Source organism: Lutjanus erythropterus, chromosome 21 (assembly GCF_056507025.1).
Source record: "Lutjanus erythropterus isolate fLutEry1 chromosome 21, fLutEry1.hap2, whole genome shotgun sequence".
NCBI classification, from domain to species: Eukaryota; Metazoa; Chordata; class Actinopteri; order Lutjaniformes; family Lutjanidae; genus Lutjanus; species Lutjanus erythropterus.
The window spans coordinates 30,061,934-30,082,679 of NC_139337.1; the positions used below are offsets into that span (position 1 = coordinate 30,061,934).

General features: G+C 41.7%; 1 protein-coding gene across 3 annotated transcripts in view; it reads right to left on the minus strand.

Moving 5' to 3' along the window:
- The window catches only part of LOC146307825 (uncharacterized), a 59,352-nt gene that overhangs the window by 1,336 nt on the left and 37,270 nt on the right, over positions 1–20,746 (minus strand). Inside the window, exons 44-68 of one of the 3 annotated variants that reach the window (XM_084710441.1) lie at positions 19,539–19,649; positions 18,975–19,085; positions 18,110–18,220; positions 17,843–17,950; positions 16,996–17,106; positions 15,027–15,137; positions 12,349–12,459; positions 11,542–11,643; positions 10,968–11,072; positions 10,744–10,857; positions 7,859–7,963; positions 7,669–7,773; positions 7,439–7,546; positions 5,936–6,046; positions 5,397–5,513; positions 5,165–5,275; positions 4,591–4,695; positions 3,942–4,046; positions 3,691–3,795; positions 2,827–2,919; positions 1,721–1,813; positions 1,486–1,590; positions 975–1,152; positions 451–543; positions 1–120 (exon numbers count right to left, since the gene is read on the minus strand). In XM_084710441.1, the coding sequence (XP_084566567.1) occupies positions 1–120; positions 451–543; positions 975–1,152; positions 1,486–1,590; positions 1,721–1,813; positions 2,827–2,919; positions 3,691–3,795; positions 3,942–4,046; positions 4,591–4,695; positions 5,165–5,275; positions 5,397–5,513; positions 5,936–6,046; positions 7,439–7,546; positions 7,669–7,773; positions 7,859–7,963; positions 10,744–10,857; positions 10,968–11,072; positions 11,542–11,643; positions 12,349–12,459; positions 15,027–15,137; positions 16,996–17,106; positions 17,843–17,950; positions 18,110–18,220; positions 18,975–19,085; positions 19,539–19,649 (2,749 nt within the window). Of the gene's footprint in view, positions 121–450; positions 544–974; positions 1,153–1,373; positions 1,591–1,720; positions 1,814–2,826; positions 2,920–3,690; positions 3,796–3,941; positions 4,047–4,590; positions 4,696–5,164; positions 5,276–5,396; positions 5,514–5,935; positions 6,047–7,438; positions 7,547–7,668; positions 7,774–7,858; positions 7,964–10,743; positions 10,858–10,967; positions 11,073–11,541; positions 11,644–12,348; positions 12,460–15,026; positions 15,138–16,995; positions 17,107–17,842; positions 17,951–18,109; positions 18,221–18,974; positions 19,086–19,538; positions 19,650–20,746 lie in introns of those variants that run through there. The other 2 variants (XM_084710442.1, XR_014768937.1) reach the window with 2 other exon arrangements.

Consider the following 20,746-nt stretch of genomic DNA (forward strand, 5'->3'; position numbering starts at 1 on the left):
CAGGAGTGTCAGCGCTGCTGCGGTCCCAGAGGTCAGAGGTCAGCGAGCTGACGGACTGAGCCTGGCTGTGGGTGAGAGACTGCTGGGATGGCTGCCTGCTCAGTCTGCGGTCGGCGCGCTCTGACAGGCGGCCGCCAGCAGGGGGCAGCACAGGACAGAAACAATCCCATCAAACACAACACAGACAGAAAACCAAGAGAGGAACAAAAGTGAGCCAACAAAGACAGAGTGAAGAAATCGTATCTGATAAAAACAAACACAGATACATATGAACATCAAAATCACAGCTGGTGATATTCTAAACTTCTCTACGGAAGACAAGAATGGCCTCCCCCATTTTTTTTTTTAATGTCATTACCCTGAGACGAGGTCAATGTGGTTAACTAAAACTAAACAACAAACTAAAACTAAGTGTGCAAAAACATTTTAGTTAGGTGGTAGGTGAACTACCAGACATCCTGCGGAGGCTCTTAGACTGGATGTTGTCCTCCAGAGGGTCAAAGTCAAAGATGGAGCCGGGGTCTGTCCTCCACACCTTCAGGTCTTCAGAGAGGAGGCAGAGGACATTTAAAAGAGTCGTTCTCAATCACTGCATCGTGACCCACAGGTGAGTCACAGGAGATTTTATTTGTCACCAATTAAATAACTATGGAAGAAATTCTGCAAATTTAAGATTTATATCTGCAGTGCAGCTTTTATAAAGCATTTAAAATGTCTGTATTGTTTTAATGATGATTCCTCGTTCAGAGTTCTGTCTCATCTGATCAACCAAAATTACAAAACGTCAAGCAGGATTCTGGACCTGAAAACAGCAGAGCTTAAACAAAACATCAAAACAACCTGAGAACCAGAGAGCAGCTAAAAGGATCACCGTCCAATCAGAGGCCACACTGAACAACCACTGTATCTTCTCTCTCTCTTACACACACACACACACACACACACACACACACACACAGTTCGAGGTCACTGACCTACGATGATGCCTCCTGGTCGTCTGTCCATCTCCATTGCCTGGGGGTGCATCCCTTTGCTGTAGCCCGCCTCTCCTATCATCTGATTGGCTCTCTGGTAGCGCTCCATGCTGGGATCGTCCAATCCTGGCGTAGAGCCCCGGCCGCGCGCCCGCTCAAAGTCCTCGTGGTACTTGGCCTGTTGGAGGGAATAAACCACAACACACATTTACAGCTCAGTGTCAATCTCAAAGAAATACATACACACAGAGTTAATACACACATTAGTGGTAGAATTACACACACACACACACACACACACACACACACACACACACACAGGTAAGGGTGCATTTGGTCAGTGAGCAAATAAAACACACACAGGGTTTGTGAAATCTTTTATTATAAACACACACACACATGCACACACTGCTCTGTCCTCCATGCTGTCTGCTGGCTGGTGTTAGTGCCACGTCACTCATGTTAGCTCCTCCTGCAGCCCAGGCAGGAGCCACGGCAACCGGGCTGCTACCATGGAGACCGAGTCCTGTGACTTCCTGACACGCCTGTACTCAGGCGTGTCCAGCTCGGTGCAGCTCCGCCCCCTCAGCTCCTGCAGGCCGCGCTGGTACTTCACCTGTTCGCACACACACAAATATATGATATGATACATGAGAAATAATTGTGTGTGTGTGTCTGTGTGTGTGTGTGTCTGTGTGTGTGTGTGTGTGTGTGTCTGTGTGTGTTTGTGTGTGTGTGTGTCTTGCCGAGCTGATGTTCTCCTGGTTCTGTTTGACTCTCTCCAGTTCTGGGGTCAGTCCAATACTGGTGGCCTTCACTGCACTCTGCTTGTATTTGACCTGGTGGACAGACAGGAAACAATATTTTATAATCAGAATACACAATATTTAGTCTGTTGTCACTGAGTCATAAATCATAAATTCCTGTCATGACTTGGCAGAGAGACACATTAGACCCCGACCAATTGTTAACAGTGGGTCAGTTCCATTCAGTGTTGCAGTGAGCCAGGACCCTGAATCCAGCTCACAGAAATGGAATGCAGCCTTTTTTAATGGTTACACCTGCACTTTTCCTGCTGTGATGAGCCAAAATGTCTGCTGGCAAGAATGATCCCACCAACACACACACAGACACTCTCACATACACACACAAACACACACACACACACACACACACACACACACACACACACACAGAAACAAACTGCCATGAACTCATTAGAGGTCGAGTGGTGGAAAAGCTGCCAACAGTGACCTGGCCTGGTCGCCATGACACCAGAGCTGGTCTCTGTGTGTGTGTGTGTGTGTGTGTGTGTGTGTGTGTGGTCCTGTTTGGACCTCTGAATGGATGATTGTTCTGCACAGTCAGCTAATGGCTGCTAATGACACTGCAAAACACACACACACACACACACAGACAGACGCACACAGACACACACACACACACACACAGACACACGCACACACAGACACACAGACACACAGACACACACACACACACACACACTCATTGCTCATTTATCAGTTTTTTCACTGAACTGCCTCTGGGTCCACAAACACTCTGGCCTCCCACTCCATCACTTCCTCATAACACCCATCCTTTATCACCAACACACACACTCCTTCATTCACACACTCCTCCACTCGTTCCCTCGGTCCTCCTCACACTCCTCACACACACACAACCAACACATAAACAAACAGCCACAAACACTGAAACAGTCTCACAACCACACACTCCCTGATTATTATATCATAATCTATCTATCGTCTGTGTGTGTGTGTGTGTTTGTGTGTGTCTGTGTGTGTGTGTGTGTGTGTGTGTGTGTGTGTGTGTGTGTGTGTGTCCTCACTGAGCTGATGTTCTCCTGATTGCGTCGGACTCGCTCCATCTCAGGTGTGTCCATGACAGCGGTGCCACGACCCACTTCCTCTCTGTACTGGACCTGAACAGAGGAACCAGCTTTAAAGGAACAGTGCAACAACTTTCTACCTTAGTGAGCTGCAGATCAGTATTAGTAACACCGTGATGTCTTGGTCAACTGTTTTCTAATTTGATACAATAAAACAATTTTCAATACTACTAATAATTTACTGTATTTTATCAAAGAATGACCATGTTAAGTTGTGATACTTGCTTCTCTGAAAACAGCACTATAGCTGCAGTGTTCTCCTTTAAAACTTCTACCCCGGGTCAGAATAACTGTTTTTGTTTGCTTGTTGGACTTCAAATTAATGCTGAATGTTTGCAGAGTGAGAAACTCACTGTTTATGAGCTGTAAGAAATCATTAATAATCTTTCTGAAGCAGTAGATGTTTATAACGGTTTGGCAGGCAGTGAGACAGTCAGTCCAACTCCAGAGTCTGTATGTTCAGAGTAGGGGGCTTTTATTTTGAAGACAACAGGCTTAACTTTACACTGACAGACAACTGACAGTTAAAACCAGTTGATCAAGGACTTGTGGCTTGTTATGATCAAATTATAATGTTTGCACTCGTCTTGAGCTCCTGTTCCTGCAGCCTGCCTGAGCTTCAGTCTGAGGAGGAGCAGGTGAGAGGAAACACTTCGCTTTGACCAATGATCATATATTAAATTGGATTTCAACCTATTTCATATACAGTCTACAGTATTTGGACTTCTGTACTCATTTTTGGATGCACAACCGCTACATATTGCTCCTTTAAGTGTATACCAGCTAGTATACATGTATACGTACATCACTGATCCTCTTGGCGTTCTCTCTGGCGAGGACGATCTCTGGCGTCTCTGTGACTGAAGACATCAGGCCTCTCATCAGCTTGGAGTCCCAGCAGTACCGCAGCTGGGGGGCGACAGAGAGCAACAGGTAGCACATTACAGGGAAACACACCACCTGGTTCTTGTTCAGGGTATAAACAATCTGTATTTAAAAGTGAGTAGGATGGTTTCTGATCTGCAGGGAATTAAAATAAAAGTGTGTGAGCTCACAGAGCTGATGTGTCTCTGGTTGGCTTTGACTCTCTCCATCTCTGGTGTTTCTGAAACCAGACTGTAGCTTCCTTTCAGACGCTCCGCTTCATCTTTATACTTCTTCTGTAAGGAGGAAGGGAACCATTTAAAGAGGGGGAGTTCTGCTCTTTTTCACTTCCCACCATAGATACCCCAGTGTCTTTTCAGTCACTAACCACCATGTCTGACTTTAGAGGGACAGTTTGGATTTTTGAAGAGGAAAGAATACAGAACAATCCGTCCCTCTAGTGTCAACTTGTGAAATTCTTTGGCATAAACTAATCATCAGTTTTCTTTCATTCATTTAGTAGTTTGCCTCTGCCACTAAAAGAAATTTGATGGCCGATTTTTACAAAAATTCACAATTTTGTTTCTGAGAAACAAGAATTCTTCTTAGGACGTCTGGTTTACTGAAGCTGTATGTAAACAGCAGGGCTTATACACACTGTAACAAGTTGTGATAATGAAAAGGGAAAAAAAAGTTGTGAAACTTTTGAGTATGATTATGGATAACTAACTATCCCTTTAAAGCCCCTATTGCTCAATATGATGATGTGACCGAGACCTGACACTTCATTTTTGTTTTTTTGTTTTTTTAAATATATTGAACATATACAAACACACACACCTGACTGTAGACGTCTTTGAGGTAGGAGGCGTGCAGCAGTTCAGGAGTGTCTGTGACCGTCCCGTATGAGTTCTCTCTGAGCTGCTCCGTCTGCTTGTAGGATCTCTGTGACACACACACACACACACACACACACACACACACACACACACACACACACACACACATACACACACACACACACACACACACATTCATTGGTGTGGAAAGGTGTTTTTAAGTGTTTGTGTTCAGCAGCTCTCAGTACTTTTGTAGCTTCTACCTCAATCTCTTTGGTCTGAAGTTTAGTTTCTGCAGGTAGACGACTGATGAATGATTTGTAAACCAGAACGTCTCTGTAGCACCACGATGCTTCATTTAAATAAAATGTCATGTTGTTTATCAAAAAATTTCAGCTCCTGCGATTTGAGTGCGGTGATTTTAATAATATTTCAATTCATTGTGCAGTCCTAGTTTTCACTGATATACAGCTGTGAAGACCAAACATTTCACACACACACACACACACACACACACACACACACACACACACACACACACACACACACACACACACACACACACACACAGTTACCTGGCTCTGGATCTCTGAGGCTCTCTTGGCTCTTTGTATCTCAAGAACATCAGCGCTCAGCTCCATCCCTTTACCCACAATCTCTCTCTCTAAATCCCTGCGGTATTCTTTCTGTAGATGACACACACACAAACACACACACACATCAGCACTCAGGTTAAAGTCAGATCACTTACCCTTTTTAAGTGTGTGTGTGTGTGTGTGTGTGTGTGTGTGTGTGTGTGTGTTTTACCTGGTTCAGTATCTGATTGGCTTTTTTCACCCTCAGCAGCTCAGGTGTTTCCTCCAGCCCGATGCCAGATAAGCCCCGCCCCTTCACTTCCTGCTCCAGGTCCTTCCTGTACTCTTTCTACACACAGACAGAGAGTGGTTCAGAGAATGAGTCGGTATTAGTAAAGTAGTTCATTTAATCTCAGTGAGGGTCGAGAAAAGTGAGCAAATGCACAAATATATGATGAAAAATTAATTATTATCTCCTCCTCCTACATGATAATTTGATCTTTCTTGTACTGCAAGAGGGATTCAGAGGGACAAATATAAATCTAAATGATCACCAAATAACAGGTGGTCTGAGCATCTTTCAGCCTCTAAAGGGGGGCGTGCCAGAAAAAGACTGGATTAAATCAAATTAAATACTGAAAACATTAATTTCTTTATATCTCAAAAAGATTCAGACATGATTAGAGAGAAACTGTTTTATAAAGCTATATCTGTGTGTGTGTGTGTGTGTGTGTGTGTGTGTGTGTGTGTGTGTGTGTGTGTGTGTATTACCTCGCTCAGCAGGCTGCTGGCGTGGCGGGCTGTCAGGTATCCAGGTGTCTGGTCTACGTCGACCAAGGCTTTTCCCTTCATCTGCTCTTCATAGTCCCTCCGATACTCTCTCTGAGACACAGGGACATAATCTTCTTCAAACTGCAGCCTCCACACATACACATTCTGCTGTAGGGGAAAAAATACCCTGCCTCGTTTGCATTTCTTTAAACCAATCACAAACATCCTGGGCGGAGCTAAGGCCAGGATGCAGTGACGGTGCTGCTGCAAAATAGTGTTGAGTGGGAACTTGTTTTGGTGGAACATGTGCATGTCGGGAGACGAGCTCTGGCATTAAAACGACTGCATCACTGCATAAGAAAAGGTTACAGCTGTTTACGTTCATACTGTTAGGTGCTAATTTGTTGTTTTCAACGTGTCGGTTGCACCTTGTTGGTTGTTCTTGTTTCCCAGGGAGGCGTACACTGTGATGCGTGTTTGAAACAAGCAACCAGTGGCAGACTTAACACCTGTAGTGTGCATCTGGTTAGTCAGACTACTCTTTAATAGATGTTTTATCTATAGAGCCCTTGGTTGCGAGGATGAGAGTGGGCCAGTGAGGTGAGGACAGAGGCTCTCAGCACAGCTAGAAACTTGACATAGATTTTTTCGTTTTATTCTGTTGTTTGTTTACTATGTAAATGATTGATATGAAATGTCCTGAATTTATAATGGGTCTTTAAGAGACTGAGGGTGAAGGGGCAGCAAACAGGCAGATCTGTGTTACTGTACTGTATCCTTCACTGTCCTAGTCATAATAGTGTGGCTATACTGTGATTAAAATGTTTATTATGACATGAGGAGAAAATGCTTATTCATTTATTATTTTCTGTAATTATCAGATTGGTTTATTTACCTATTTATTAATGCCTTGGTACAGGTGTACATTATGTTACTAGCAGAGTGTATTCATTGATTTATACCTGCAAACCTTGTAGAAAAAAAAACAGTAATTGGTTACAAAAAAGTTCTCAATGTATTTTTGCACTGTACTGCACTGCTTTGTAGAGTCTGTTGGTTTTTCTCTTATTGATCACTTAATTGTTCACAACTGAATCAGCATATATTTGTGACTACAGTGTAAATTAACTTTAATGTTTTTTGTGTGCAACCTGAGGAACAGCATCCAAACTGGTGCTGGTTTATTCATTTTAAGAACGGCTTTTATCTTTTCTTGCAAATGAACTCTTCATACATAATTAATTTGTGTGTGAGTCTGCTGGTGCTACTCTACTACTCGGCAGTTTCCAGAACAGTCTCTTTAAAACCACTTTAACCCAATAAAATCCTTGTCAAACATTTCTGGAGAACAAAGAAAGATACTAAATATGTCAGTATACAGATACACACACTCCATTTGACTATTATCAGCTTCTAGAGGCTCAAATTGCAGCGGTTTGCATCAGAGTGTGTTTCGACGTGCTGTTGAGGAACTGAGAGGACGGAGAGAAGAGAGGGTTTTACCTCGCTTTGCATCTTCTGTGCTTCTTTAGACACTTTGTACGTCTGAGTGTCTCCAAACTCCATCTGAGAGCGACCTTTGTTCCTCTCATACTCCTCCCTGTACTTCACCTGAAACAACACACACACACACACCATCGCTCATTTACTAACAGAGAGAGACACAGATGAGGGTTACATCAGCAGAAAAAGAACAGGCAGCATCAGTGTGTGTGTGTGTGTGTGTGTGTAACCTGGCTGTGCAGCACTGCGTTCTCCTTGTGGTGGAGCTGTTCAGCCGTGTCCAGAGCGATGTGGTAGTGAGCCTTCGTCTGCTCGTACTTCTTCTTATACTCCACCTGAACACACACACACACACATTTGTACTTACATATACGTTGTGTGTTTATTCATTAAGTGGGTGAATGAAGCTTGAGGTCGTACATTACTCTGCAGTTTGCTGGCGTGCAGAACGTGTTCCAGCTGCAGGAGGTTCGGCAGGTCTGAGGAACCTTCTGGTTTCTGGTTCTGGTTGGTTTTATACTTCACCTGGAGGACAGAAGAGGAAGTGTCAGTGTTAGGCTTCAAGACTCAAGAAGAAAAAAGATTAATGATGATTAACAATGATAATGATGATGATTGATGATTATCACTCTGTTCCTGGGATTTTTTTTTTTTTTTTACCATAAAAAGGTTTGACTTGAAAAACTGAATTGTAAAAAAATTAAAGGAGCAGTGTGTAGGTGTGCATGAGGATTGCAAACACCTTGTTTCACCTTCCCCTGGTGTCGGAGAATCTACAGTGACAGTGAAAATGGACAAAAACACAAAAGGCAGCATCAAGAGCCAGTGTTTGGTTTGTCCATTCAGGGCCACTGTAGAAACATGGTGTGCATCATGGCAGCCTCCGTTGAAGAGGACCTGCTCCCCTGTAGATATAACTGCCTCCTTCTAAGATAATAAAAATACATCTGTTCTTATTTTCAGCTTATTTCCCAACCTTCTTCCTTAAGGGATCCTTTTCTATCACTGAGTAAACTGATGACTCCTGACAAAGTGATATATTGCTGGAGGTTTCATATTATATTAAATGCATAAGAACAACTTATAAACTGTGTAAATAACCTAAATGGTGAAACCAATAACTGCAGGAAACTGGTCTGTTGTATATATCTTTTTTAAATAATGTTTTCTGATACCCATTAAAATCAAAACTGTAGCATAAATCTTGCACACAAAAACTTTAGCAGTTAATAAAAACAATGCTTAATTGCAGCCCTGGTTGACATACAATGTTCTTCAGTATAACATAAAGACACACACATCTACACATGTGCTAAAAATTCCTGAATCCCAAAGAGGTATTTTTGTGAGGAACTGGGACCTAATTTTGGTGAGAATTCCCTGGAAATACAGGGAACTCATTTTGAAGAGCTGTACTTTATGTTTTTAGGCATGTTTACTTGACTGACATGGTGATTGGCTCTCACTCACTCCTCCATCTCTGCTAAATTTAGGACTTCTTGGCTCCAGTGAATGACAGAGATGATAGCGAGCAGTAAACCCGTCCTCAGGGCTTCAAAACATCACAAAAAACAAGGGCTGTGTTTTTCTGCACTCTGTGGACTCTGCTCAATAAATGTCCCTTAAAAAAATGAACTCTTCATTTGATTTTCTTTGCACAGTCACACGTCTTTGATGCTTTGGTGCCGTTTGAGATCGAGTCACTTTTGCCAAATTCTTCGACTAAAAACCTGCATTCAGAAAGCTGCCCGTGCATCATGATGCTGAGAGTCTCTCGCTCTGTAAGAGGCTTTTCTGAAAAGCAGCTCTCAGTGAACGTGCAGCGTTCTTGAACACCAGGCAGCGTTCAACACAACAAGCTGTTACGTAACGTCGTGAAGTGGAAAGGCTCTTTTCTGTGGCTGTGTGGGCAACGAGCGGACTAAAACTGAACCATGCCTGCATCTGTGCGTGTGTGTGTGTGTCCATGTATGTGTGTGTGTGTGTGTCAGTTGCTTGGTCATCTTTATGTGCGTTTGCATGTGTCTGTTCAGTTGCTGTGTGATTGCATGTAGTGCATGTTTGTGTGCGTATGTGGGTGTGCGTTGGGTGTGTGTGTGTGTGTGTGTGTGTATGTGTAACCTCTGCAACTTCTCCAGCTCTCATCCTACAATCCCTCCACATTTGCCTTACAAAAGTTGCCATGGTTACGCCCACACAACAGACCGAGTTTTGGAGTGAGTCAAAGTGAATGAGACACAAACACTAACAGACACTGTTTGTTCCTCGTGTTCCTCTCAACTGGTTGAAAAGAAAATGAAAACGTCTTCAGGTAAACTGAATCGGATAAATTCTGTTGAATCATAACAACAATGTGTCAAATAGAAGAAACACTCAGGAGGATCACATGAAAACATAATAATCTTTGGTTTAAACAGCAAAGTGTTGCTGCTACACCACAGAAATTCTGTGGATTTTTTCTGTTGGTCTCAATGGCTCTGACTTGTACTGTGTGAAGGTGCCTCTTATCAGAGAAATATCTGAAAGCTGCTATGTGCTGGGATGCACTACCAGCAAGTTAAAGAACCCAGAACTAAGATTTCTTAAGCTGCTGAACCAAAACAAAAAAACAAGAGTCTTAAAGAAGACAAAAGTGGAGACAGACGTGAGGCATCAGCAGGATGAACGGGGAAACTGTGGGATCAGTGGGGCAGAAAGATTAAGTTTAGATTACAGCTGCTAATTTGACCAGACAAACTGTAGAAATTTAAGATAAACTGACTTTAAAAGCCTGGTTTTGATCTTTGTCAGGTTAAACGATGATCTTACCTGGTGATCTGATCAAGTAGTTGTTCATAGTAAAGTGTTTCTGGCCGTTCGGTGGGATCATTTCTCACAGACAGGCAAGAAAAGGAGAAGGGATACTGGGAATTACTGGAAATACTTTCCAGTTTTCTTTTTAACTTGTCCTCTCTGGTAGAGACAGAGGTGAACTGTCCCTTAAAAAAATCAACATTCAGTCATGTTTTTAAAACCCTGTTTTATCTGAGTGTTTTTCTATTTTGTGACCTGACCCTGCTTGATTTACTGTATATTGTTTGTAATTACAAAACTAATAAACTATATAGATAGATAGAGAGGATTAGAGTGAAGAGGAAAAATAAGTATTTTTGATTTTGTGGTGGACTGTCCCTTTAAGTACAATGTTGACATCAGTGATGATGCAAAAAGGGGCCAACAACATGATGAAGATGCATCTCAGACAAAGCTTTGTGTTCACTGTGAGGCCATGTGAGACAGATCATGTGACCTCGTGGTTGACTCACCTGACTGGCCAGAGCGGCAGCAGCTTGTGTGTGTTTGAAGGACAGACAGTCCAGCGGGTTGTAACAAGGCCGCTGGCCCTTTAAATGTCTGTCAAATCTCTCCTTATACTTCACCTGCAGGACAGAGAGACACAAAGAGGTAAATGAAACATTCCCCATCATCAACCCAATGCATGCTGGGTAGATTGTGTCTGCGTGTGTGTGTGTCTGTGCATGTGTGTTACCTGGCTGGCCAGTTTTGAAACCTCCTTGGCGTGCTGGATGTCGGTTCTGGCCAAAAGAGAGCCGTCACTGTAAACTGGCAGCTTGGTGTTATTCTTATAGGCAACCTGTGGAAACACAAACACAAACACACACATGCACACGCACACACACACACACGCACACACACACACACAATGTAAAATAATGTATAAATATGCAAACAACACACACACAAAAAAATGACACACAAAGTAGATACATGCACATGCTGGTGTCTTGAAAAATTAACGAGAGATTACACTCATTCTTAGGGAGATGTTTGACTCTCTCTCTCTCTCTCTCACACACACACACACACACACACCTTGCAGGACACTCTTATGTAATGACAGTTCAGTGTTAACAGCAGAATGTTTTCTATAATTAATCAGCGGCTCCACTCAGGGAACAGCTGGTGAACGGGACTGTTGTCATGGAAATCAGTGTTGGATGGGACGCAGTTACATGTTCACTCACACACACACACACGCACACGCACGCATGCATGCACGCACGCACGCACACACACACGCATGCACACGCAGGCAGACTCACGTCGCTGGCCAGTTTCGTAGCGTTGGCGGCGTTGACGATGTCAGGTCTGTCTGCCACCGTGTTGTAGTGATGAAGCTCCTCTTTGCCTTTTCTGTAGCTCACCTGAGACCAGAACAACAAGACAAGATTAACACACAGTGTTCAGAAACAACAGGATTAAACAGATCAAAAGAGACGGAGCTGAAATCAAACTGAGATATGTTAGGAGATAAAAGTGTGATCTGAGAGGACAGTGTGTATCTCCTCAGCAGGGGTGGAAGTAACTAATTATATATATATATATATATATATATATATATATATGTATGTATGGTGAACTGTCCCTCTTAAGGTTAGCAATACTATATTAAAATAAATTGTAAAATTGTGAAGAGGCAGCTGGTGTAAAGAAGCTAAAACAGGTGCTGTGTAGTCTTGCAGCTGAGTTTTGAACAGTCTGAACTGTCTGAGGCTTTGTGATGACAAGAACATAACAAACAAGACAAAAAAGACAACAAAATGAAGGTATGTGTGACAGCGTCTGTGTCGTATCTGAGCCGTTAAAAACAAGACTGAACGAGCTTAGTTACATGGTGATTGTTAGGCATTTTGGATAAATGCAACCCGGTGACAATACATGCTGAACAGAGAGGCACAAAAGGATTCATTTTTATGCTGAACTCCTCACAGATGAGCTGGTGTTTCGTTCTTGTTGCCCACACAATCTCAAAGCAAGTTGTTACATAACAGCTTGTTTTTTTGTGATATTACACTCAGAAGTACAGTGCAAAAACGTGTGTGTGTGTGTGTGTGTGTGTGTGCATTTACATCACTCTGGTTCTTGTTGACCTCCATGGCGTGCTCCACCTCCGGCAGTGTTTTCATGTTGGTGTAGCTGGACTTCCCCTTCTCACGATTATATTTCTCTTTATAGAACTTCTGCAGAGACGCAGTGAGAGGGAGAGAAGAGGACAAAGAGTGAACAAGAGGCCAGAAGGACAGAAATGATCAAAAAAATAGAGAAACGAAAATAAGGAGGAAAGGGATGCGGAGAGACAGTTGAATGAAGAGAAATGAGCATGATGGATTGAGGGAGAAAATATCTGATGACTAATTCAGCCTGGTGCTGAATAACGATTGAAAATGCACTCGATCGTTTGCCTAAAAATAAAACGAGCAGCTTCCAACTGTGAAGATGAGAAATTCACAGAATGAATGCAGAAATGAACTGAGTGATTAACAGGCCTGAAAAACAAACCTGCTGGCTTCTGTGTTTGCTTTAGTTTAAATGATGTTCTCAAAACCATCAGATCAGTAATGAGTGTAAAATGTATAAGGTGAAGAAAAACTGATGACATTTTGGTTGGTAGACCTTTATCACCTGACAGAGAACATGTTAGCACCTTTTACACAGCCTGTTAAAGGTGGGAATGTTTCACTGTTTGCAGGGTTCAACATTAACCTGTGGACACAAAAAGTTATCCTGGCCACTAAATATTCTGTATAGATGTTCACCTGGTGACCGCTAAGTTTTAACCTTCGCCAACGCTACATTACAGTCCCACAAACATCCTGATTCCTTCGAGCCTTTTAGTTCAACATTCTACAAAAACAGCAAATAGCTACTCATCACTGACGTCTGCCTCGTGTATCCTGCGTTCATTCGGTGCATGTCCTCAGAAATTAACGCTACGTGTCCACAAGATGCAGTACAGACATGACCGACAGGGGCAGGGTGGGGGCAGAATGCAGTGACAGGGTCAGGAGATTCGTCACCAGCAACAACAATGTTTATGGTCTGAGTTCTCTGTTGTGCAGAAGGCAGACATCTCTACAGCTGATATTTCAAAAGCTCTGCAACTCACACCAAAAGATCCAAATGGATAAAAAGAACTACAGGCCAGAGGAAGAAGAGAATTTTTTTTATTTAGGGGTGAACTATCCCTTTAAAAGACTGACTGTCTGTGTTTGCTGCTGCAGTAAACCACACAGATAATAATCAGTTTGGTAACAAAGACATCACATAATGTTTCTCCTGCAGTTCTGCAGCCTGTGGGTCTGACATCAGTTTTATTGTAAGTGTTTTGCAGACAGTGGGACCGTCTGGCTGCTGTTGTCTAGGTAGACTTGACGTTATACGCTCCAGTTAGCTTTACATTGCTCGGTCAACAGACATGAAACCAGAAAGCACCGGGCCTGCTTGTGCCCCAGTTTACCCCCGGCTTTGATTTTCTGCCCTGTGGGCTGACAGACACCAGACAATAAACCTCATCTGTAAACCAGTCTCAGACCACAGCTACGCCAGTTGTATCAGGTGATTTGAACATTTCTGCAGCTGCTTCATGGTAAAAAGCAACACATTTCTCCAGATTCATGGTGGTATTTGTCTCATATTCACATTGGATGTCTTTCTATGATGTCTTTCTTTGTCAGGTGGGCAGCAGGTCATGTTCACCCCCCCAGCCTGCCAGCCACTGCGTTCAAGATGTGATTCTGTGCATCACAGATTATTTGGACATTAATGGAACTGAATTCTTTCCTGTTAAAGAAGAGGAGCTGATGTGGGGACGGTGCCTTGATGTGCACATGAGTACAGATGCAAATTTAGTTTATGTCCCCCGAGTACAGGATGGGAACTTAAAATGAATAGGAAAATAATTATATGAAAATTTTCTTCTGTGTTGGCTTTTGTGTGTATTGGTTTACATTTTGGTCTGGGAACAAACTAAGAACAAACTTTAAGTTAGCAACTATTGACGAATGCCACAAAAAGTTAAATTGTTTGCACAATTTAAGATTAAATATGTGTGTATGCATGATTCACAGAGGCCCAATGTCCTGCATCCTTTTGCTGTTTTCAGGGTAACATAAAGACAAAGAAACAATTTTTGCAGATGTGAAGATGTGACCTAAAACTGACTCCAGAGACTTCACACGTACAGTTTTCACTTTGACATGTCCACAGATGATTAAACCATCAGACCAGATATCTTTCCTCTGTCTCTCAGGGCTCCAGGTTTATGTGTTGTTTCTTTCTGAGCGGTCCTGCGTGTGTCTGCGTGTGTGTGTGTGTGAGCAGTAGGTCAGTGTCTGTGTCCTCAGGCGGTAGAGCACCACACAGCTGCTCTCCGCGTTCACGCCTCAGCAGACAAAATGATACTAACACACCAACACAAACACACACTCCCCCTGCATGTATTTGTGTGTGTGTGTGAGTGTGTAGGTGTGTGTCAGCGTGTCAAACTGAGAGCATCTTGGGATGTTGCTGATTAAATGCCTCCCATTTGCTCTTAAGTTAAAAATCAGATTGCCATCCTCTCCTCACCTGCTGCTCCCCCGAGCTCTCATCGTTTTATTCAGGGTGGATTATAAAAATAAAAATTAAACATAAAGACCCAAAGGCTGCTCTTCACTCACTGCTATTTCTGCAACAACAACAATAATGACAACTATCTTGTCTAAGATTATCTTATGTCACACTGTGAAGGTCACAGAGTCAGACTCACGTCACTCTGCGTCTTGGTCAGCTCTTTAGCGAAGACGGTCTCGATGGTTTGGGGCATCTGAGCGTACAGACTGCAGCCGGCTTCCTTCTTACCCTCCTCCCTGTACGCTTTCTGCAACAAAAAAACCCCCAAAACTTTTTACTGTGCAAAATATTAAAAGCATCAAATAAATTCTGACTCAAATCCCATCCTTTTGAAAGTTCCAGTTACAAAGTAAGACTGTAACCCTACCAAATACTTAACGCACAATAATACCATGACAAAGAGTCCGATACGATACGATATTTATCACAACATTAAGAAAAATGACAACTTGCATCCTTTTTGAACTACTTTATTACATAATAAATCTGACGTGTGCAGCTTTTTTATTCACATAAAATTACTTTTCCTTTTAACTTTCCTTTTAACCTTTTAACTTTGGCATTGAATGTTTGAATTGTGTAGAGTCACAAAACGAAAACAATGCAGCAGTCGGTGACAGTCCTTTCATGAAAGAAAATGAAAATAATAAATTAAAACAATTAATCAGTTAGTCCTGTCTCTTGTGTATTTGTTGCTGAGTCTTTGGCATCTTAAAGGCCGTGCTAGAATGGCCGTTGCAAATTAGATTCGGCTATAAATATTGTTTATATATATATTATGCTACATACTTGACTTTTTTAATTATGATATTGTGATATTCAATATATTTTTACACCTGCATCACAAACTGTCAGTAATGGCAGAGTTTTGGATGAAAAAAAAGAGGATCACCTCATTAATCTGGAACAGTCTGTGTGTGTCTGTGTGACACAAAGCTTCACTGCTCAACCACACACTCTCCACGCACACTTCCTTTCATGTTTTCGCCGTTTCATCAAAACTAGAAACGCAACTGTAATGAGTAACTTAATGTGCATTCATATTTTAAAATGCTATAAATTTTATCCGTCTACAAAAAAGACTGAAGATTTGTTGGCAGTTAGCACAAAACTACAGAGTGTCGTTGCCATGGAGATAATACACAATCTCGTCTAGTCACAGACGTAAACTGGCAGGTTCTTCAGACACATTGCGAGCAGTTTCAAGTTTCAATTTTGTTGCAAATCTTTGGACTGAACTGCGCTTAAAGAAACTGAACAACAGAAATTTGGCTTTGCTTCCCACAGGTTCCAGGAGTTTTAGTATGAATATAATGGTGCAAATATCAGTTTTAAATATCATCAAATCAATGTCATAATTAATTATGATTAGAAATAGAATAGTTCACTGTCTGTGATTGACTGTCTGTAACTCTTTCATAAACTGTCCAGACACTATAATTAGAACGTGTTCATTCTAAAAGGATGCTGATGTATAAACAAAGAAAGATGTCAATCAGTTCTTCACAGAGGTTTTATAGATTTTACATTTGGAAAATAAAACGTATTAGTTTTAGATATCTGCAGATTAGCAGAGTATTAGTAGAGAATTAGCGTTTGGGAGAAGTCAGGTCAATGCATCTGTAATTAGATACTTTAACGTAATTAACATAACAAAATGAGATCAAAATGATGCTAACCTCTATCTTATGCCAAGGGTTTAGTGTAATTAAGACCACATTTCCCATAGGCCCTATCACTTCCTGTCTATCTGCTTTTCTCATCAGATGATTTTCTCATTAGCTGCACTGGTTCTGACTGGGTGGACTATATTCACACTGGAAAATGAAAATGAAATGAATTATGTGAGTATATTATAACCTAATTAAAATGCCAGCGTACAGATTAAACTGGATTTTTTTGTGTGATGTTGAGGGATGCTGTTGTTCCACTAATTAACACGAAAACCGAGATGAAGGCGGTTTTACCAACAGCTGATAAACATGTTGGAAGCTTATAATGTGTTACTCATGCAAATCTGTGACTGAGTGAACAGAATCTCATACTTTGATGTTGAGTTGAAACATTAAAAACTTGACAGACAATGACTGAGGGTTGTTTTGTACCTCGCTGTACAGCTGAGTTTGCTCCTTTGCATGTTGAGTTTCTTTGGTCTCAGGCAGCAGAGAGTACAGACAGTTAACCAGCTCCTTCTTACCCGCCTCCTTGTATTTACTCTGGGAACAGAAAACGACAACATTAGATCAATAATGTCACAGTGATGGTTTGCACAGTCCAGCAAACCGCGCTGCAAACACAGCAGAACTCTTTTGTCTTGAGTTGAGTTCCACCATCATGTTTCGACTGTTCTGGAGCACAAAGGGACGAACGCTTCACTCTGATACAAGTTTAATATCACTTTTTACTGTGAGCTTAAAATAAGTTTTGACCTTCTTTTATTTCTGTCTCAATATTAACCTGCCTCACAGTCACAATCATGCACGCAGCACGCTCATATGTTAAATTTAATTTAGAATAAAATTTAAATTTTAGACCATTTCACGACTTTTAAGTTTGAACATTTGTAAAATAAAATTCCGGATATTAAGACATTAATGACCTGCAGGCACGTTGTGAAATACCAGTTAATAAATAATATGGTTAAGTATTATTTGCACAAGGTAAAATACAATGGGGAGAACAGATAAAGTCATGTTTTAGTGATGCATGAGTAACAAAGGAAACACTCAGAACCAAGAGAGAAGCAGAAAACAGCATCTACCACATGCTGTGAGTTAGATTCATAAGTTGGACGAAATCCTTCAGTGCTGAATCTCTTGGTGAATTATTAATCGGGAATGTTGGGAAAAAAACAAAACAAAAAAAAAAAAATTAAACCTAACACACAAGCTGGCTATTTCAGGCAAACACACATTAAAATATTCACACCAGCACACAGAGAGAGTTTCCCACCTCGCTGTGTGTCTCAGCCATCTCTTTAACAAACTGAGTCTCCAGAGTTTCAGGCAGCAGAGAGTATAAAGTGTTGGGCAGATCCTCTTTGTCCCTCTTGTACTTTGTCTAAGAGAGCAAAACAACACTCACATCAGACATGATACATCTTTAAAGACAGTAATATATCTTTTAATGTAATGTTCACTCCCACATACGTAAAATCACACACACACACACACACACACACACACACACACACACACACACACAGTCATGGCCTCTCACCTCACTCTGAAGCTCAGAGATCTGCTTAACAAACTCAATCTCTTTGGTCTCCGGCATTTGGTGGAAAACACTGCTGCTGATCTCCAGTCTGCCTTTCTGCTTGTATTTATTCTGTAACACACAAACAAACACACACACACACACACACACACACACACACAAACACACCATGATGGGAGGATGAATATGCACATAGACTGTGGTCATAAAATGTTTTCCTCTTTTTATTGACTCTAGTTGGTTTTCTTTTAGCCAATGGGAAAAAAATTAAATTGACGTTTCATGAAAATCGGTTCAGAATTAAGCGAGTTACAGTTGATCTCATATTTGTTTACTAACAGATTTGACCTCTCCAATATGGCGACCACACTGACTCATAGTGGTGATGTACAGCAGTGGTCAGTGAGGTACAGTCAAGATGGCGGGGATTTATTCAGCTCATATCGTGGATCGTAACATTTCAGGTACGTAATTAATCTGCAGATCCTCTGGTTAAAGATGAGACAAAACTTTTCTATGGATGTCAGCTTTTCAGCCACGACAAAGGCCAAAATGTATCTTGCAACAGACCAGGTTAGCCTTGTTTTTAGCCTAGTGGTTGTTGACTTGCAGCACCTACTGGCCAGTAAAGAGGGGTGAGGGGTCAGCAGTCACAATAAAACAGCAGGTTTTCAAGGCTTTTCAAAAATTGTGAATCAAAGCAACATTTTGGAAGAGTTTATGCGTTTACAAGCACACTTCAAATCCATGTGACATTTATTTCTTCACCATGAAACTAAATAAGCTAAATTGAACCGTTCCACTGCGGCATGTTTCAGAGGAAATGACCCCTGGGTGAGATCACACCTTGTAAACGTCCACCCACCTCACTCTGGAGCTCCATGGCGGCCTTAGCTAACTTCATCTCTTCAGTCTCGGGCAGCACAGAGTACAGGTTGGTGCTCAGCTCTTTCTTACCTCCTTCCTTGTACTTCACCTGAAGAAGACAGAGAGGACGCTGGGCTGACACCAAGCTAAAACTGAATCCTGTTACCTGATAATATAAACTAAATGTCTTCTACGCCTTCATCCAGTCCAGTGATCCTAAGCTACTTTACTTCTGACACGTCTCCCTGGTGATTCAACGCTGTACTGACAATAAATGAAACAGAAATAAAACAGAATTTGAAGCAAAGAATTACATAAAGGTTTAAACTTCTTCTGCTGCCTCTGAAGTCGTGGATGTTGGATTTTCTAACCAACCAAGTTTAGTTTATGTTTGCATAAATTCATAAAAAAAAACAAAAAAAAAACCAACTGAAGATTTATAAGACAGTAGAAACTCAGTTGTCCACTAACACAAACAATGAAAGTCTGGAGATGTTCATCTCTTTATGCTGTAATATATTTAATAAAATGTCCTCTACAGTGAATGTGTGTGTAGGTGCACCTGACTCTGCAGCTCAGTAGCCTCTTTAGCGTGCAGCGTCTCCAGAGTTTCAGGTAGCTGGTGGTACAGACAGCTGCTCGCCTCCTTCCTGCTCGCCTCCTTGTACTTGGCCTGCAGAAAACATCAGGTGTTAGCTGCTGTTTCAGGTTCTGTTATCCCATGCAAAAGGTTGTAAAAGGAGAAACGGGAAGTGTTCATGTGTTACCAAGTGATCTGAAGAACCTGAGAGAAACGGATACAGTCTATTTTGAAAAATGTTAAGTCCCAGCAAAACTTCCAGAGAAAACTGGAGTTTGTGATGGACATTTTCCATGAGAATGATTTTAAAAATTTTACCAAAGCACAGAACTTATACTGAAGCCTGATGCTGTATCCACACAGTGAATACGAGTCAGCATGCTGGTCAGCCGGTAAGTTTTTTTTTCTTGTGTTTTATCCGTTGTTCAACTAATCTGCAGAGTGCTTGATAATATAAGTTAATGTTGCTGCTGAGTTACATGATGACTAGTCTTGCCTGGTCAGACCTCTCTCTCCACAGCGCTTTGCTCTAGACATATACATCCTGTTGTTGCCTCACTTTGCATTTCTTTAAACCAATCACAAACGTCGTGGATGTTGCTGAGCCCAAGATGCAGTGACGGTGCTGCTACAAAGTTGTTTTAGTGGAAAAATTTGCACATCAGGAGGCGAGATCTGACATTAAAATGACTAATCAAAAAGCAAAAAGAAGGTAACAGCTGGTAGCTTGTTTTCCGTCTTTAGCCTGCAGACTGCAGGTCAGAGGTTGTTCTTGTTTTCTGGGGACTTTGAAAACATACAAGTCACCAATGGCAGACCCTCAGCGGGCATCCAGTGACTCATGACTGCATGATGGCACATGTCAAATGCTGAGAGGACATTTTAAATGTTGACAGAGAAAGTCACAGCAAACGTCACTCAAAACAGTTAGACAGATAGCTGAGCTGCTAAATTAGATGATGGCTTTATTCATTATGATAATTCTGACATGATAGTTTGTCCTCATAAGCTGCTAGTGTAGCGTTAGCCTTCGGGGCTCCAGTTTACAGCAGACGGGTGTGTGGAGATACAGGCGAGGGCTAATTTTTACAGATTCATAGATCCACACATGCTAACTGAGGCAAAGCTGTAGAGTTACATGTCAGATGTTTTAAGGCATAAGTGAATGTTTTTAATAGAAGAAACTTCTA